A 17504-nucleotide genomic window follows, 5' to 3' on the forward strand; every position below is an offset into this window, starting at 1 on the left:
GCAACTCAAAAAAGTTATACTATTTTGAAAGAGGTCCTTAAGAAACATTAGGTCTATTTAAAGGACAAGCAATCTCGTAAACTTAGACAGGACGATAATAAGTATAGAACTTGGAGAATCTTTACATTTGCACGTAGGTTTGACAATATTCAAATTAGTCAACCCACAGTTAAAATCACCCCAGACGATTTCGGAAATGTAACCTCAAACAGTGAATCAGACATTTCTAGTATACGTAGTTAAGCAAGTGAAGGACCTAGTACGAGTGCTAATGCTATGGGCAGTTCCCATCTAAACACCTCGTCAGCTTTTTTAAAGCAGGTAGCGAGGTACCACAAAGGCATGAAGGTCAATTTCAACAATCATGCAAACATTAAAAAAAACAAGGAGAGGGCGGAACAAACCAACAAGACACAAGAAAAGAAGGGGTCACCACCAGGTCGAATTCAAGGGCACAGAGGAACAAATGGCATTAGATAGTCAGGACTCCAGCATTGACATTACCAACTGTAATTTGAATACAACTGTCCAATCTGATGCCATCTCTATTGTAAATCTGTCTAGCTTGGTGTTAGGTTCTGCACAAATAAATTTGCTATCAAAAGGCTTGGGGTTTTTGTCCTGCTTCCAAACCTGACTTTAATGAGATGCATGTAGATCTTTTCAAATTTGTACGGAAACTCAAACGTAAAAAAGTCTTTGCTCATAATCCTAAAAAAAGCTGCCTCTGGTGAAGCTGACACATGTTTCATGTGACAAAACTATACAGTACATTCAGGACTTAAAACTCCTACTATCCCTTGACAATGATCAATCTACAATAACTTCTATTTCACATATTCTCTCTGACCTAGGCATTTCGACCGACTTGAACATCAACAGTGGTCTGAGACCAAGATTGACCTTTTCACCTGTCTCCGAAAATGATAGTGCTATTTATCGATTGGTAGTAACCTGTTGAGATTTTTACCAATTGGTAACCAAAGAGCTTCACAATTGGGAAGATAAGAATGCTGCACAGCACAATATTTATAGGGATACTTATCAAAATCAGAGACATGCACTCGTTAAGTTATCTACATCATCTGAGATCACCTTGAAGGAAGCAGATAAGGGGGCAATGTGGTCCTTATGGACACCCTGGATTACATCTATGGATTGGATAGGCAATTGGCTGATACTACAGCCTATGTGCATTTGACTTCCAACCCATTATCACAAATTACCTCCTTGATTGAAAGAAAGCTGAACACCTGGCTTGACCAGTGCCTTATTAATGACCTTGAATTCAGATACCTATTTGTACCATATTCAAAAGCTCCCTGTATTTACGCTCTACCTAAAATACATAAGCACGGCCTGTTTTCACCAGGAAGGCCGATCATATCAGGGATGGAAACGCATATATGAATACATCGATGTTTTTCTGCAACCCCTGGTGAGCAATCTCCCCTCCTACATTTGTGATACTAAACATCTTCTGAGTCAACTAACTGACTTTGGTTGGTCAGAGGAATGCTGTTTTGTTACACTGGATATTTCATCCTTATATACTTAATTACTAAAAGATGAAGGTATCTTAGCCAGCCAACACTTTCTCGCATCTTGAGATGCCACTATGTTGGAACAAACCCAATTGCTTGTTGAAATGATCAGACTGGTTCGGGACAGTAATGTATTCCTGTACAATGGTGGTTGGTTTCACCAGTGTCAGGGCGTTGCCATGGGGTCCAAATTTTTCCCATCATTCGCCAATCTTTTTATGAGGTGGTTGGAGAAGAATTGCATTTGAAAGAAATGCCCAGAAGATTTAATGAACCATGCAGTGTATTGTGGTTGATACATTGAGGAGGTGTTGATAGTCTGCCCAGGTGGTCAGGACACTATAGGCCGAATGTTGCACATTTTTGATGACAACCAGTGTAATATTGTGTTCACATATGAACGAAATCCTACAGAAATTTCCTTTTTGGATCTTAAACTATACATTGCAAATGACATCATAGCATCCACCCTCTATAGGAAGAATACAGCTTGCAACTCTGTCTTACATGTACAATCATCACATCCTAGGTCCCAAGTACTCTCTATTCCATTTGGGGAGATGATGAGAATACGGCGTACTTGCAGTAAAGACATGGCCTTCAGTTCAGAACTCGATGAGGCAGAGAGGAGATTTTTGGATGGGGCTGTCCATCTAGTGTAATGTCTGCAGCCAAAGAAAAAATCCTTAAGTTGACCGGAAATAAACACTGAAGGACAAGAGAAAGGTCAATAGGAATGATGTTAGAGTCTCTCTGATTACACCCTTTTGGTCTAAATGTAGATAGAGATTAACATGTATTTTTGATAGACTAATTGTACTATGCTTTACAAACTATCTCTGTGATTCAGTGTATGTCATGTTGTATAATGAATTTGCCCATAATGTATTAGGGCGAAGTTCAACACTCTATACAAAAGGATATGTATTTGGTCTTGAGAAGTTGACCTAGTACTAACATGAATGAGAGCTTATTTATCGCCTTTGACACAGGTTCTTTTAAATTTCATGAAGATCAAATGATAGCTTCAATAACATTTCTGTCTATTTGAACAATTATCATTTCTAAACTCTATGTTGAATATCTGTATGATACAATAATTAGGGTGGTTTTTTTTGTTTTGTTGCCCTTGTATCTAGAAATTCTTTCGTTTTGTTGGGAAACTTATCTCATTGCTTTGGGTGCACCTTGGATTCTTTTATGGTGTTTCCCTGCATTACTCTATATTCACCCTTCCCATCTACTACTTAGGTCTTATCTATCTCCTATACTCTGAGACTTAGATATCACTGTAGAGTTCCTAACAACAACAAAGAGCGGCTTTTCAGTGTGAATTCTCCACAAATGCTTTTTGCTCTTTGAGATTGGTCCTGTTTGAAACACAACTATACCTCCTTTTTGCTATACGCATTAGCATACCATCTATTTTACACATTGCCGTGATGATACATGACTTTTTCTAATGCCATGGTCCTTAACATGTTGCTATTAATATTATGATTTATCAACAACCACACATTCATTTTGTGGGATATCAAGACCGAAGGTCTTGTACAATATTAGGCTGACAGTACGTCCTTTTAGTCTCCCTTCCAACATGGCACCCGCTTGCCTGTTTATATATATTTTATTTCTATGTCAATGGAGCGTCTGTGACTATTGGTTCACCTTCTTCTATTTCTATTGCCCCATGTACTACTTCCGGCTCTGTTTATAACTCCTTCGACGCTCATGACGAGCTCAGCTCGTCATGGTGTACACCTCCATACACTCATGACGAGCTGAGCTCGTCATGAACAATGGGAATTTTAAAGGATCAGCGCAGGAGGAAAATAACACTAGCATCGATGGTGATAAGGAAAACCAAAGGGGATAATGGCTCCAAGAACCATTACATACGGATTCGGAACAGGCGGCCGGTGAGTTACTTGAACTGGGTAGTCTTTGCACTTTGGATATAACAGGGGGCTGATCTAGGTACCAATATTTATGGTTACTTTACTTTGTCTCCCTGTCTCCTTATATATTTTTACGATACCGCTTGTTGGGACTATCCAATATTACGGAGACCTGGACTTATCATGGTCCTTACTGCAACAATCAGACTTTATCGTTCTTGACTTTCTTCTGTATTTTGACAAGGTACGAATATTTCCTTGTTTAACACTCTGTTTGTGTTTTCTGGGTTGGTTAACATGATGTATGCATGTTCATGATCTACAGCTTCACTTTTTAAAGTTGTTATGGTATATGAACTATATAAGTTTCACTTCTCTCTTTCTAAATCTGGTATATGCCTTTTTTTTGTGCCAGCAGACATATTGACTGGGGTGTTTATCTATTTTTGTGTCTCTTCATGTCACGTTCCATAAATCTTTTTATTGACCACTTCAAATACTTTTGAAGTAGTCACAGTTCTCTGTGTATATATAAAACTTACTAGGTTGTTTTTTAAGACTAAACGATTTATTTCGTTCCTACTTTTATCTATGGATAATTTTTGCTTTTTCTCTGTCTGGTTTTGCAGATACACTTTTTGCTTTGAACTTAAGTTCGTAGATACTAACTCATGCCATGTGGTGTGGATATTAATATCTTTACAGACTATTCTTTTTGTGGTCCTCGAGGCTCCGAGGACCAGGATTCGTTTTGTCACATTCTCATCCGGCCAACTACTTATTCTTATGAGAGATAGTTTATTTATCAATATTTTCTTTTCATCCTTCTTTTCTTTATTGGACTAAGGGTTGGGTGATCACTGGGGTCCTGAGGTCTCTCTTTCTTGTTTTTACACTACTTATTGGTCTGTTCATAAAACAATTTAAACAATGTTTCTTCACGTTTACTTCACACTGTTTGGTACTATTATAACTCTTTTCACTTGAAATTCATAGTTTTCTTTAACTACCTTTTTTTAAGCTTGGAACTGTCTCGAACACTTCTCGCCTGCATTAACTAGTTGTATACATTTTGCCTATTCTATGTTATTTTTTGGTCTATGTGATGATTCACTTTGAGATCACTATGTGCTTTGGAAACTGTTCTCTTCTCGCCAATGTGTTAGTACATCTCTTTGAACCAATAATATGTCATCCTGTATGAAGAAACATAAGTTTAAGAAAATCCATGCTTTGTTTCAATTTACAGCCTTGAAAAAGTCATTGAGTATGACGAAACACATGTCTGCTGTTGTTCGAATTGAATTGTACAAGAAATTGAATAAATCCTTAAAAACTAATGGAATCATCATTCTTTTGTACTAATTTTACGATTATTGAAGTTCATTTTATCAATACGGACCCGTTGAATTGACGGACCATTTACAATCTAATTGGTGGTGCTCTGGACATTCCTTACAAAATCTACACTGTTGACGTCGACTTCACTGATGACACCATTGTCCATGGTCTTTTCTACACTAGTCACTTTTTCACCTGTAAAGATGTTGGCAAACCTTCCCCCAGATTCTGTTCTCTGAAGTGGATGCAGATTTCAATCAAGTAGGACACCTCTTATACAACCTGTGGCCCGAGACAGTTGGATGTGCATTTTGTCCCTGAGATTTAGGGAGAAGCCCTGGATAACGATGACACTTACCAGGAGCATGAGTATCAGCCACAGACCTTCATAGCTGACAACCCTCCTCAAATCTATGACCACGTTGTTGCCCTAAAGACTCGAAAGTTATGCAGGTGCCTGTTGCATTTTTGTCAAACTTGCAATAGGTGATGGACACCTTTCAAAGATTTTTTCCTTAGCAGCCTACCGGACAACCTATGTCAACCCTCCACCACCTCTACCACTACTTTCATTACCACCACTGACTGACCTACTTCCTAGAACTGTCACACCACCACTAGTCACTCCAACCCCTGAAGATATCGGAGATGGGGGGCGCTAGAGGGCGCACAGCGGAATGGCTGCCTCTTGAGACAGCTCCGCCGGCCAGAGCCATATAACGTGAATAAACAGCGTGTAACTGGTGCCATGGTCACTGCTAACGGGAGGAAACAAAGTCGGAAGGTGTAGTGAGGGAGTCGAAACGGAAAGAATACTGAAATCAACGGCGACTACCCCTGAAATCGGCTCGTGAATTCAGAGTGGCTGAACCGAGACTGCGGCCAAGATGGCGGATCTGCGCTAAACATAGGAGGTGAGCAGGCTCGCAATACCCGAGCGCGCAAAAAAACGAACAGTGGGAAAGCGAGAAAAGACGTCGGGAGGAGAGGTGCAGTAAGCGGAGGCACAGCGGGTTATGTACATAGGAGCGGATAGGCGGCATAACATAGGGCTTCTTAAGACTGACTGGAGGAGAGGCTGTGTAGCGAGCGAAACACTCATATAACGGAACTGCACAGACCTTGCTCACGGGTTGTGACTCCAGCGCTGCGCAGCGGCCTCTGTCGCCTGCTGTACAGCGCGTTCGGGTGACGACTAGATGTTGCGGGGCTATTGGTGCGACCATTGCCGAGTGATTGTACGTGGACGGCGGGAAGCTGGAAGGCACAAAATGGCGGCGCCCGCAGACTGGTGAGTCGCAGCGTGACCAGAGCATCCAGCGGCAAGTAGAGGACGGAGCCGGTAATGAAAGAAAGAAACACAGCGCCGACTGAGTAAGTCATTACAGCACAGCGGCAAACTCGGGAGAGGAGAGGCATTGGGTCCGGCAATGCGCTGTAACGGCACGGAAGGGCAGTTTAATAAATAAAAGCGGAGTAGAGTCGCACGGCAAGATCGACTCCCACAGCTAAAGGGCACCCAGTATAAAGCACTGCTGAGCTGAATAGCATAGGATTGAGCGGACTACAAGGGGTGCGGACTGGCGCACTTTCGGGAAGCATAACTGTTGGCACTCGAGACACTGCTCATACACGCCGGTTGTAAGGGGCCTGTAACACGTGCTGCGCTGCAGAAAATAGAGGGGGCAGCTGGCAAGATAACACTACCATTGTGCACTGCAACATGGTGGGGGTAAGCGGTGATTGAGGAAAGAGCAATAATCACGGCATCCCCCTGCATACGACCAAGCATACTGCGACTTGGGACAGCTAGGAAATAATTGTCCGGAAAAATGGGTAAGCCAGAGAAGGTACAGTCAAAGCTGCCCTTTGATAATAAAAAAACAACGAAAGGGGCCACGGCGCCTGCAGATGTAGACATGGACGTGGATACTGAGGCGCAAAATACCATGGAGTCAACCCTCAGGGCCATTCACAAAAGCTTACAAGACGTACATAGTAAGCTGGACTCCATCACGCAAAGAGTCGACAACATGGCTGCAAAACTCGACAAACACAGGGAGCGGCTAGAAGAAGCTGAGACGAGACTGTCGGCTGTGGAAGATGAATCGCATGCGACGACACAAAAATGCACTGAGATGGACAAAGTGTTGGAGGTCATTAAAAGCAGGTCTGAGGAGTTGGAGGCGAGATCCCGCCGAAATAACATTCGCATAGCGGGGGTGCCAGAATCGACTAACACTGGAAAGATGGAGATCTATGTAGAGGACCTGCTGAGAGCGATCTTTGGAACCGACCAGCTATCGACAGTGCTTATCGTAGAGCGCGCGCACAGGACACTAGCGCCAAGACCAAAACCAGGAGCCCCCCCACGCCCGATAGTGGCACGCCTGCTCAACTATAGAGATCGGGATGCCATACTAAGGATGGCGAGAGAAAAACAAGAGATTGAACACCAAGGCAACAAGCTACAATTCTACCCGGACTTCACCATAAATGTACAAATGGCGAGGAAGGAGTTTGCATAGGCAAAACAAAAACTGAGAGAATTGGAGATCTCCTATGCGATGTTGTATCCAGCCTGGTTGAAAATAACAAAAGATGGTAAAACTGTGATATGCCACACTCCCAAGGAAGCAAATGACTATATTAAAAAGTTGGGACAACGTCGGAGGGAGCAAAGGCGTCAAGAGCAGAATCGGGACTCTGATTGAGTCAAAGGGAAACAGCGAGCACCAGACTACATTGTCAACGGCCCTCGCTGTGCTGTTGTGAGTGCAATGTACAGAACTGAATGACTATGCCATACCTAGCGCAGGGAGTACACGCACGGATGGAGGGTTGTACCACAGACATTCGTTGGTGTGATGAACACTAGATACCCATCAATGTGTGCACCAGGAGCAGAGAAGGATAATAGTGCACGGGTGCCTGCTGTGTACGCTGTAGACAATAGCCACGGTGGTGTGTTGGAGACATACTGCACCACGCCTAGACTGAGTGAGCAACATTGTAAGAGAATGGTAAAGTAGACTGCCCACTGCAGCGACGAGAAATTGTTAATGCAATAACTGAATAATATAAAATGTCATATGGGCTGTTTAGACACCCAGTTCAGGCCTAAGGGTAGCCCATCACACTGTTCATTTCTAGTCTGTGAGATTGCCCACAGGTAGTATGGTGGGGGAAATGCGCTAAACTGCCACTAGGGGTAACTATGGTAACGAGCCTAGCTGTCTGGGTGAACTGAGGCACCTAATTCTATGAAGGATACTCTGGCCACGTCCACTATGTTGGATGCAGTCTTGTGACCCAAGCGGACCCCCACACAGGGTGTCCCCCTACAATGACATGTTATTGATTGTTGTTACAACTAGGGAATGTCTTTGGCATGTTTGGGGTGCTGAAGTGGGCGGGGGGAGGTGGGAAACAGTTGGGGAAAGTTGGATTGTAGATTGAGAAACACTGCCAAATTCCATGGGAGATATGAAATGTTCAATACACTGTGTAAACCAAAGATGTCACATAGCATGTCTAAGACTGATACAAAAAACTTGAAAATGCTAGTAATACTGTTCCGCTATGATGGAGGATAAGCGTGCAAGTAGATTAAGACTGATAACTTTGAATGTACGGGGCTTAAAAAACCCCAAGAAAATTAGGCAGGTACTGGCATACCTAACACGAATGCATGTAGACATAGCATATCTACAAGAGACGCACGTAGATCCACGTACACAGACACGCATTGGTCATAGATGGGCGGAAGCCTCGTATGGTGCGGCCTACTCTTCATATTCGAGGGGAGTACTCATACTGATACGTAGGGGGTTACATTTCAAAATGGAACAAGTACACAAAGACAGTGAGGGGAGATTCATCATTGTCACAGGCGTCCTAAGGGGACATAGGATCAACCTGCTAAATGTCTATGCTCCAAATGTAGACGACCCTCAATTCTTTAGCTCTATCTGGATGAATCTAACTGAACTGCCGGATGTACCGGTATTATGGGGAGGAGATTTTAACATGTTTTTGAATGTTGATGTTGACAGATCAAAAGATTTGACCGAAACACATAAAAAAGCGTGGCAAACACTACAGGACACAATGCTAGATAGGCAACTGGTGGATCTATGGCGAATAAAAAATCCAAATAAACAAGAGGCTACACACACAACGAAGGCGTTTAATAGTTGGTTGCGACTAGATTACTGGGTTGGATCATCGGACGTGTTACAATGGATGGAAGATGTCACTCACCTACCGAGGACACTTTCTGATCATACCCGGTGCTGCTCACGATTACGTTGCCTCACTACATGCCCCCACCATTTAGCTGGCGCTTCAACGTGAAAGCACTACAAGACATGTGTTACCGAAACACGATCAGTAAAGCAATAAAGGAGTATTTTGAATTTAACGAGGCTACAACGGATGACCCAGGTTTACTGTGGGAGGCCTTTAAGGCCACGATTAGAGGGGTCTGTATTAGCACTAACGCTGGTATTTTGAAAGACCTGAGACAGCAAATGGAGAAGAAAGAGGCTGACATTAGGAGACTAGAGCTAGAATTTTCTGAGACGAAAGACCCAGCCACATTGGGTAAAATTAAACTCGAGCCGATAGAATATCAAAAACATGCAGAAACAGAACTAAATTACATACACAAACGGCAAATAGCTAGGTCATACGGGGAGGCAGGGAGACCAGGGGCCACACTAGCAGCAAAAATTTGTGTGCAGAGGCCACCACCGGTGGTAGAAGCAGTTGGGGACGAAAATGGAGTATTGAGACATGACACTGCAGGTATACTGAAGTCATTTCAGAATACATTTGGTAAGTTGTACGAAGCCGACACAACCGCCCCAGCGGAAGAAATAGATAAATATTGTGATACAGTGGCATTGGCATGGCTATCGGACGCCCAAAGGCAGTATCTGTACCACCCCGTGACAGTGGAGGAGGTAACGGAGATAATACAGGCGCTACCAAATGGGAAAGCGCCGGGTCCGGACGGATTCACAGGGGAATTTTATAAAGCCTTTGTGGACTTGCTGGCCCCTCACATGGTGGCTATGCTAGGTGCACATGAGAAAGGTACACTGCCGGCCTCCCTGCGAGAGGCTATGATTATAGCCCGGTTGAAGCCAGACAAGGACCCAGAGAGATGTGACTCGTATCGACCACTATCTCTTATAAATGTTGACACCAAAATACTATCTAAAATCCTGGCGACGAGATTGCACATTTTAATGACGAAACTGATTCTACCAGATCAATCAGGGTTTATCCCTACTAGATCGACCTCCCACAATACGAGAACCTTGTTTGCACTGGCACATTATTTAACCCCTGAAAGGAAAGCAGCATCGGTACTACTGGATGCTGCAAAAGCGTTTGACACCATTGCGTGGATATATCTGAGCACAATACTGAGTAGAATGGGGTTCCCACCAATGTTCTTGCAATGGGTGGCGCTCCTGTATACTAATCCTGTAGCACGGATCAGGGTCAATAAATACGTCTCAGAACCAATAAAGATAGTGAGAGGCACACGGCAGGAGTGCCCACTCGCCCCACTTCTTTTTGCCATAGCAATAGAACCACTAGCATGTAAAGTTAGACAGGAGTATAAACACTCTGCACTGCAGTTCCCCCAACGGCCACTTCACATCTCGCTATATGCAAATGATGTGCTGTTATATGTGAGAGACCCGAAAGAAAACTTAAACCCACTCTTGAGGGAATTCGTTAAATTTGGATATCACTCTGGGCTAAATATCAACTGGACGAAATCCACGATCATTCCCATTACTGATACATCTCTTCCCTTCCAACTAGAGTACCCCTAGAATGGCAAACGGACCCAGTGCGATATCTGGGTTTGTGGTTCCATAGAGACCCGGAGGAGGTGATTCGCACAAATTACGGAAGGGTATTGACTAAATTGGAGCAGAAAATAGAGCGTTGGATAAAATTGCCATTATCTATGGCAGATCGGATAGCAATAGTGATAATGGTGCTATTACCGAAATTACTATATCTGTTCAACAATATTACGATTAAGCCTCCGAAACCAGGCAATAAAATTAAAATCGGCAACCTTAAAGTTAATTTGGGCGGGAAAGACAGCTAGAATAGACCTCCACACTCTAACTTTACCATTCGCGAAAGGGGGATTCAAAGTCCCGATTTTCTACTGTACTACTTATGTGCGCAAGCACAATATGCGCAATACTGGTACCACCCCATTTCTTACCTCACACATGTAGCGGTGGAGGAGGGAGACGCCCTCCCTATACCACTGGATGCAGTGCTGGTACATGTAAGGCCACCATTACATAAAAAGGATATTAATACAGTAGATGCTACGTCAGCAGCTTGGCACTTGATAGCAAAGAATGTGGGTAAGCAACCGATATACGCACCAGAAATGCCTCTCCATTATCACCCAGCACTCTCGGTTACAAAAGAGAAGGTGGGCATGGACTTACTTAAACAAGTGGGGTTTGACACAATGGGAGATCTGTATCATGAGGGTACGGTTCAAAAATTAGAAGACCTGGACTATATACAAAATAAATCATTGCTATTTAAATTTACGTACTATAGACTACAATGTGCACTAAGAGCACACTATCCCACCTACCCAGCAGAACCTGACACTCTACTGACACTGCAGTTGATTATCTCGTCACCTAACCCGGGGCATCTGGTATCTAGACTGTACACAGCGTTACAAGCTGAAATAGGAGACACTGCAAGTAAGGCGATTCAGAAATGGAATTCGTGTTTGGAATCGCCCCTAACAGAGGAGGAATGGGGGGCAGCAGGCACAATTACTGGAATACTACCACCAAACGGGAACCTAAAGCTTATACATATTAGATACTTACATCACACGTACCATACACCTCAACGCCTACATAAATATGGTCTGCGAGAAGATTCCAGATGTCAAAGATGCGGAGTGGAAGATGCAAATTTTATACATATGGCATGGTATTGTAGGGAGGTGGCCCAATTTTGGGTGGAGGTCATAGATATGCTGAGTAAGATGGTGGGTACAGAGATACAGTGTACTATACGGACATGCCTGCTAAGTCTCTTACGGAATGTCAAAGCAAGGAAACGTACATTTTGTGTACTAGCACTGCTATTGGCTAAATGGAATGTAGCGATGTGTTGGGGCGGTAAGAAGAGGCCACGAATAAAGCAGTGGGTGTGTGATATGGTACATTGCAAGGGCACTCTCAAATTATATGAGGAAGAGTTGCCACCACGAGCAAGACCTAAGGACTATTGCCATTATCTAGTGGATTATCTATCGGGATTAGAAGAACAAGTGGAATAAGACTGTAATAGACTGCGATTTATGTGACATAATATGTATGGAAGGAAGTACCCTATTGGATAAGGAGTGTTGTAATGCAGTTCAGTTGTATATGGCAGAAATGCCCAAATGTTGGACATTGTATGTCCTATGTTAATTACATTGAAAATACCAATAAAAATAAATAAATTAAAAAAAGATATCGGAGATGAGTACACATTGGTTTCAGTCAATTTTGATTTGGAAGAAGGTGACAAATTACCAGACAATGCAGGTAATTAGAAATAGGGGGACTATACCACATCAAAAAAGGGTGGAATGTTGTTAGTTCAACAAGGCTCCTCTCCAGATGTAATAGCCTGTTTTCATGCACTGATGGAGAGAGCGGCTAAGAAGTTTAATGACCAATGACCTTGATGTATCAGCTATTTTCCCTAAACAATTTTAAGAAACAGCCATGTATAGTTATTAGGTTCTTAGCTACACTGGACTTAAGCCTAAACATGATGACAATGCAATCCACACTTTTGGCTGTGGTTCCCTGTTGAAGAACAAGTACAGGGACCCATGCACTGGCTCTGCCTGCTTTGCAAGCCATCCAATGCCAGACTCTGTTATTATGTCTGTAGTCTATTGCAGATCAAAGAACCTTATCACACCATTGTATACACCCCCTTATAGAGACGGCAGGCTTATGGATTATTTGGACTGTGGAGTTGGTTTGTTGGGAGTGACATCAATCTAAGCCCTAACTGCTTAGGCCAGATGTGGCACAAGATCTTGCTACTATTAACCTCAAACCGGAGGATAAAAGGGACACTGGTAAGGCTATTATCAAAGAAGGTGCAAGAACATCTGCAGCAATCATTGACGCTGCAATGGACGTTTCAAACACAGGCATTTGCCAGCTGTTAGAAGCAGCTGTGTTTAGAAGATAAAGCAAAGATACTGGATATGCCATTTGATGAGATCACCCCATTCGCATAGCATGTTAATTATGCTATACTTAATAATAAAACAGATATGAAATTGTAAAATCTCTTGGAATCCTCCATTATCGTCTTCGTGGCTTAACACATTTTGTGACTCACAAAGTTCCCAGACCTAAAGGGAAGGCTTTGATCATTATGGAAATCAAGGCCAACTGTATTATTCCCCAAAGCATCCAGATAGATCTAGGGTTATGCACCCAACAGATTCCAAAGGCAAGGATATGGCAGATCTTGTGAATGTAAGAAAAGACCCTCTCTAAATGCGCTCCCAGGACAACCAAAAACGAGCTTAAGTCCTTACAGCTACCCTTCCTAACAATCCCATCTCAACAGTTGGGAGGGGGCGATTACCCTTTTGGCCGCAGCCTGGAAGTCCATAAGATTGAAGCAGTGGGTGCAGATTGTACACTCCAGTGATACATTAGGCTTTCTACAGAGACCACCTGTTTGTCCAGCCAAGAAGGAACATCATCTTCACTTGAGGAAGCTGCAACATGAAATTCTCCTCCTCCTCCAAAAGGCTCGATTGAGGCGGATCCAAAATCCCAGAGAAATCAGTTTTTTAAAATTCTAAATTCTTTTTGTAAAGAAGAAGATTAGATAATGGAGGTCTTTTCCAGATCTCAGGGAACTAAACAAGTACCTGAAAAACAAAACTTTTGCCTGGTAAGACCCTAAGAAGTTCCCCTTATGTTCCAGAGAAATGATTATCTGATGACCCTGGATCTTCAGAATACATATTTCTAAATCCATCTACACTAGAACCACCGGAAATATCTCTTCTTTTCAATTGCGGGCAGTACTATCAGTTCACAGTGGAACATCTTTCAGAACACCAAAACAAGCTGGATTGCTGCAAGTGGCAACCCTACTACCATCAAGGGCACTGCATCTTACATAAATGTGGTTGCCCCATACTGGACTTGTCCCCCACCCAGAGCAATAGGAAATGCCGGTACTACGCCATCAGATCCATGGGAATTGTCATTACAATCAAACAGCCCAATGGCTTTGCATGCACCTGTTTGCTGTTTCCCCCTATCCCCAGGGTCTTACGAAGGTGAAGACCAGTCATTGTGCCGTGATTCTCCTTGCCCCGACGTGGCTGTGCAAGTACTTATTCACTGAGCTCCTGATTCTATGTGTACTCCCAGCGATTCCTTTGAAGATGCACTACAAGCTGCTCTCCAGACACAACAGAGAAGCACTCCACCACGACCTTCGGTCACTGGGCCTGATGACATTTTGCCTGATATGCTAGAATTTGATCATTTAGATTAGACAACAGAATTCAGAAAGACCCTGGTGCAAGCCTGGGTGCCAGCAATCACGAAAGCTGATAGCACTAAGTGGAAGTTTTTCTGCTGGATATTTCGGACTGCCGATTCCTCACATTGTGAGTATTTTGCTGTCATCAAACTGGATCTGGAAATCTTTAAAGCAGTACTTCTGCGTGCTAGTGGGCGGCCCCCTGTGTCTCCACACCAACCACAACAGAGCATATATAAATGGCACCCATGCGCGCCGATGTCAGTCAATATCTTTCCGTTCCTTCAGACGTGGTTTACTTTTTTATCTATGATAAGAAGTTTCTTAAGCATTTTTGCAAATTCTTTTACAGTATGCAAGTGAAATGTCCCCAATGCCACCCCTCCCCCCCCACCCACCCAAAAAAAAATTAAGGGTTGGGTTTATGCCTTGTAGAGACAGTCGCAAACAAACTTGTGTGACTGTTCCACAAGAGAACACCACCAGCACCACACACACAATTTCACAGGAAGCAGAAAAGAAAGGCTGGCAGCAGAGAGCCACCCTTCCTTTAAACTGATAAAGCATTAGAGACTACTACAGTGCTTGACCTAACACACCCAACCTGAAGACACAGTCTTCATTCACATTCTACACTATGACATAAGAAGAGGTCCTGTGTTATTGGTGCATTGGCACAGCTGCCTACATCATCATGGTGCTTGCATTCATCAGGGTTGGATGCACTGGAAACAATAGTCACTTTACCTTCCTGTTCATGAGTATCACAAGTTAGTGCTTTTGTAATGACTGAAGCACTTTGAAAGAGTAAAAGGTTGCTGTAACCAGATCTAAAATGAGGACATAGTGTGTGGCTTTCTCAACCACTCATGTAGCCTGCCACATTGGTTTGGGGAATTGGATTGCAACTTAAAAAATCAGCGAACAACCAGTAATGAAAACATTAAGAAATGTAGCCAAGATTTAGTTGCCAACTATGCACATTCAGCTTAATGGTGAAATGGTTGACACCTTACCTTGAGTGCCTGAATGTAGAGGACAAAAAATGAACCCTCTTCTTGTTGCAAGAATTTGAGAGGAGGTTTGGAAGGGGTGGGGTGAACACCATCTTCAAATAAACTGTTGTAGTTATAAACTGACTATTTTCTTTTATCAATTCTTCTATAGTTTGTGAAAATGGCACAAAATCAGTTCGACAAGCTGTCTGGCCCAGCTGCTGTTGTCCATATTTCTGACAGGGAATCCTTCATACAAGCTGTTATTACCAATGAGGCCAAGAGGAAAATGGAAGGGTAAGTGGGTTACTTGAAGATCAAGACAATAGTGTTGGCCAGTGGATCATTTTTAAAAATGTTGCAATATTAGTATTAGTCTAAGCGCTATTTTTCAGTTTAAAGCTTGTTGTTGCCTTATATCGTGTATCAGATTTCTTCTTAATGTTGTAAAGCTCAGAAGACTCATAAGCCTTTTGTGCTAGCTTTTTTGTCCAAATGGTTACTCACCAAAATATCCCATATTATCAGTCTCTTGTCCGTGTAACTTATGCCATCTCCATGCCACCAGCTTTCACCCAAGTTAAGCCATAGTTCCGCATTGAAAGGCTCCAACAAGTACATCATGTAAAAACTAGCCTGTGTTGGACAGTGATTGATGTCTTTAACATAACTATGCTTTTTTTATTTGTTTCAATTTGTATGCATGAAAAACATATATATATATATATATATATATATATATATATATGTGTATGTATGTATGTATGTATGTTAGGGGGACTTTTTAGACTTTTGTCCCTTTAAAATTTTGCACCTGTTTGACAAATGTGTGTGACATTTTGAAGACCTGCTGCCCTCCAATTTATTTTGAAGGACTGAAATTTTCCCAGTGTTTGGTCAAGGGAGAGCAAAGAAAAAGAATGGGGTGGGGTGCAAAACGGGCTTCAAATCCAATGCGTTTTTCTATAGACTTTTGTATTTCGTATAGCACAATAAACGGCATCTGGATTTTAATGAAGTTTGGCAGTATTGCATATTGGGGAACAGAGATGATTCTGTGAGGGACTGCAGGTAAGTAGAGTAAGTAAATGTTTTTTTTTTTTTAAACCTTTCTTATAGCATTCAATAAAATACAAGCAGGGGCCTACAACCGCGGGGGCCGGCCGCTAGATAAATTAAGACCACCGACATTACAGTACTACACAGCTCATCAGCCGACAACCCAGAGGTTCGGCAGCGATTCAGGACAAAACTGGTATAAGAATGCACAACTAAGTTCCAGAATGAGTCAGAGGTTTCGTTTTATATTATATAAGAGAGGATCAGGTGCCATACAATCAAACCAGATAATGCGTGGGACAGGGTAAGAAACAGGATATACGTATAATAACCACTGTGATGGAGAATCGGCGCCAAAGCATACAGATTGATGCAAATGAACACACAATATACATTCCATGTTGCGCCAATTCTCGGAGTCTGCCCACCCGGAAATCGGATATCATAAAAGCATGAGTACTAGATACAAGCATACGATAAAAGTCCGAATGATTCGTAGCTATACTGATCCTTAAGAAAGAAAGAGAAGGTAAAGAAAGGCCATAGAAAATAAAAAATGCAAAATACAAAATAAAAAAACTGTCCAGCCCCCCACCCTGCACCCCTGCAGATGGCTACAGCCTAACCCCACTAGCAGCGTGCCTGTCGCCCCTAATAACTAAAACCCTAAAGGTAGGAAAAAGAATGGAGGAGGGCATATACATTTGTGCTCCCAGCCCCTTTAGACCCCCCCGCCAGATACAGCCACCCCCTATCACTGAAAGAACACTTATGACAACACTATAGAAGAAAGTAGAGGGTACCGGAAAACACCGCCCAGCCTCTTAGAGCAAACAGTTGCAGGTCGAACACTTGTGAAAACCACTCCAACCCTTCCCGAACTAGTCAATCTTAACCTTGGCCCTTCCGAACAAGAACACGGACCCCCCCATCGAGACCCAAAGGCACACAAAGAGGTAATAAAGGAGAAAAGAGTCATCAAAAATCAATCGTTGGCGGCTCGCAGGCAGTGGGTCCACGGGAACTTTAGACGCTGAAGAACTCTCCCTCCTGGATGAACAGTCCCAATA

General features: G+C 42.9%; 1 protein-coding gene across 1 annotated transcript in view; it reads left to right on the forward strand.

Moving 5' to 3' along the window:
* The window catches only part of LOC147669896 (adrenocortical dysplasia protein homolog), a 256261-nt gene that overhangs the window by 40565 nt on the left and 198192 nt on the right, over positions 1 to 17504 (forward strand). The window contains exon 4 of the mRNA XM_086948161.1: positions 15548 to 15672. Coding sequence (XP_086804287.1) covers positions 15548 to 15672 — 125 coding nt within the window. The remainder of the gene's footprint in view (positions 1 to 15547; positions 15673 to 17504) is intronic.

Source organism: Lissotriton vulgaris, unplaced genomic scaffold (assembly GCF_964263255.1).
Source record: "Lissotriton vulgaris unplaced genomic scaffold, aLisVul1.2 SCAFFOLD_1127, whole genome shotgun sequence".
Taxonomy (NCBI): domain Eukaryota; kingdom Metazoa; phylum Chordata; class Amphibia; order Caudata; family Salamandridae; genus Lissotriton; species Lissotriton vulgaris.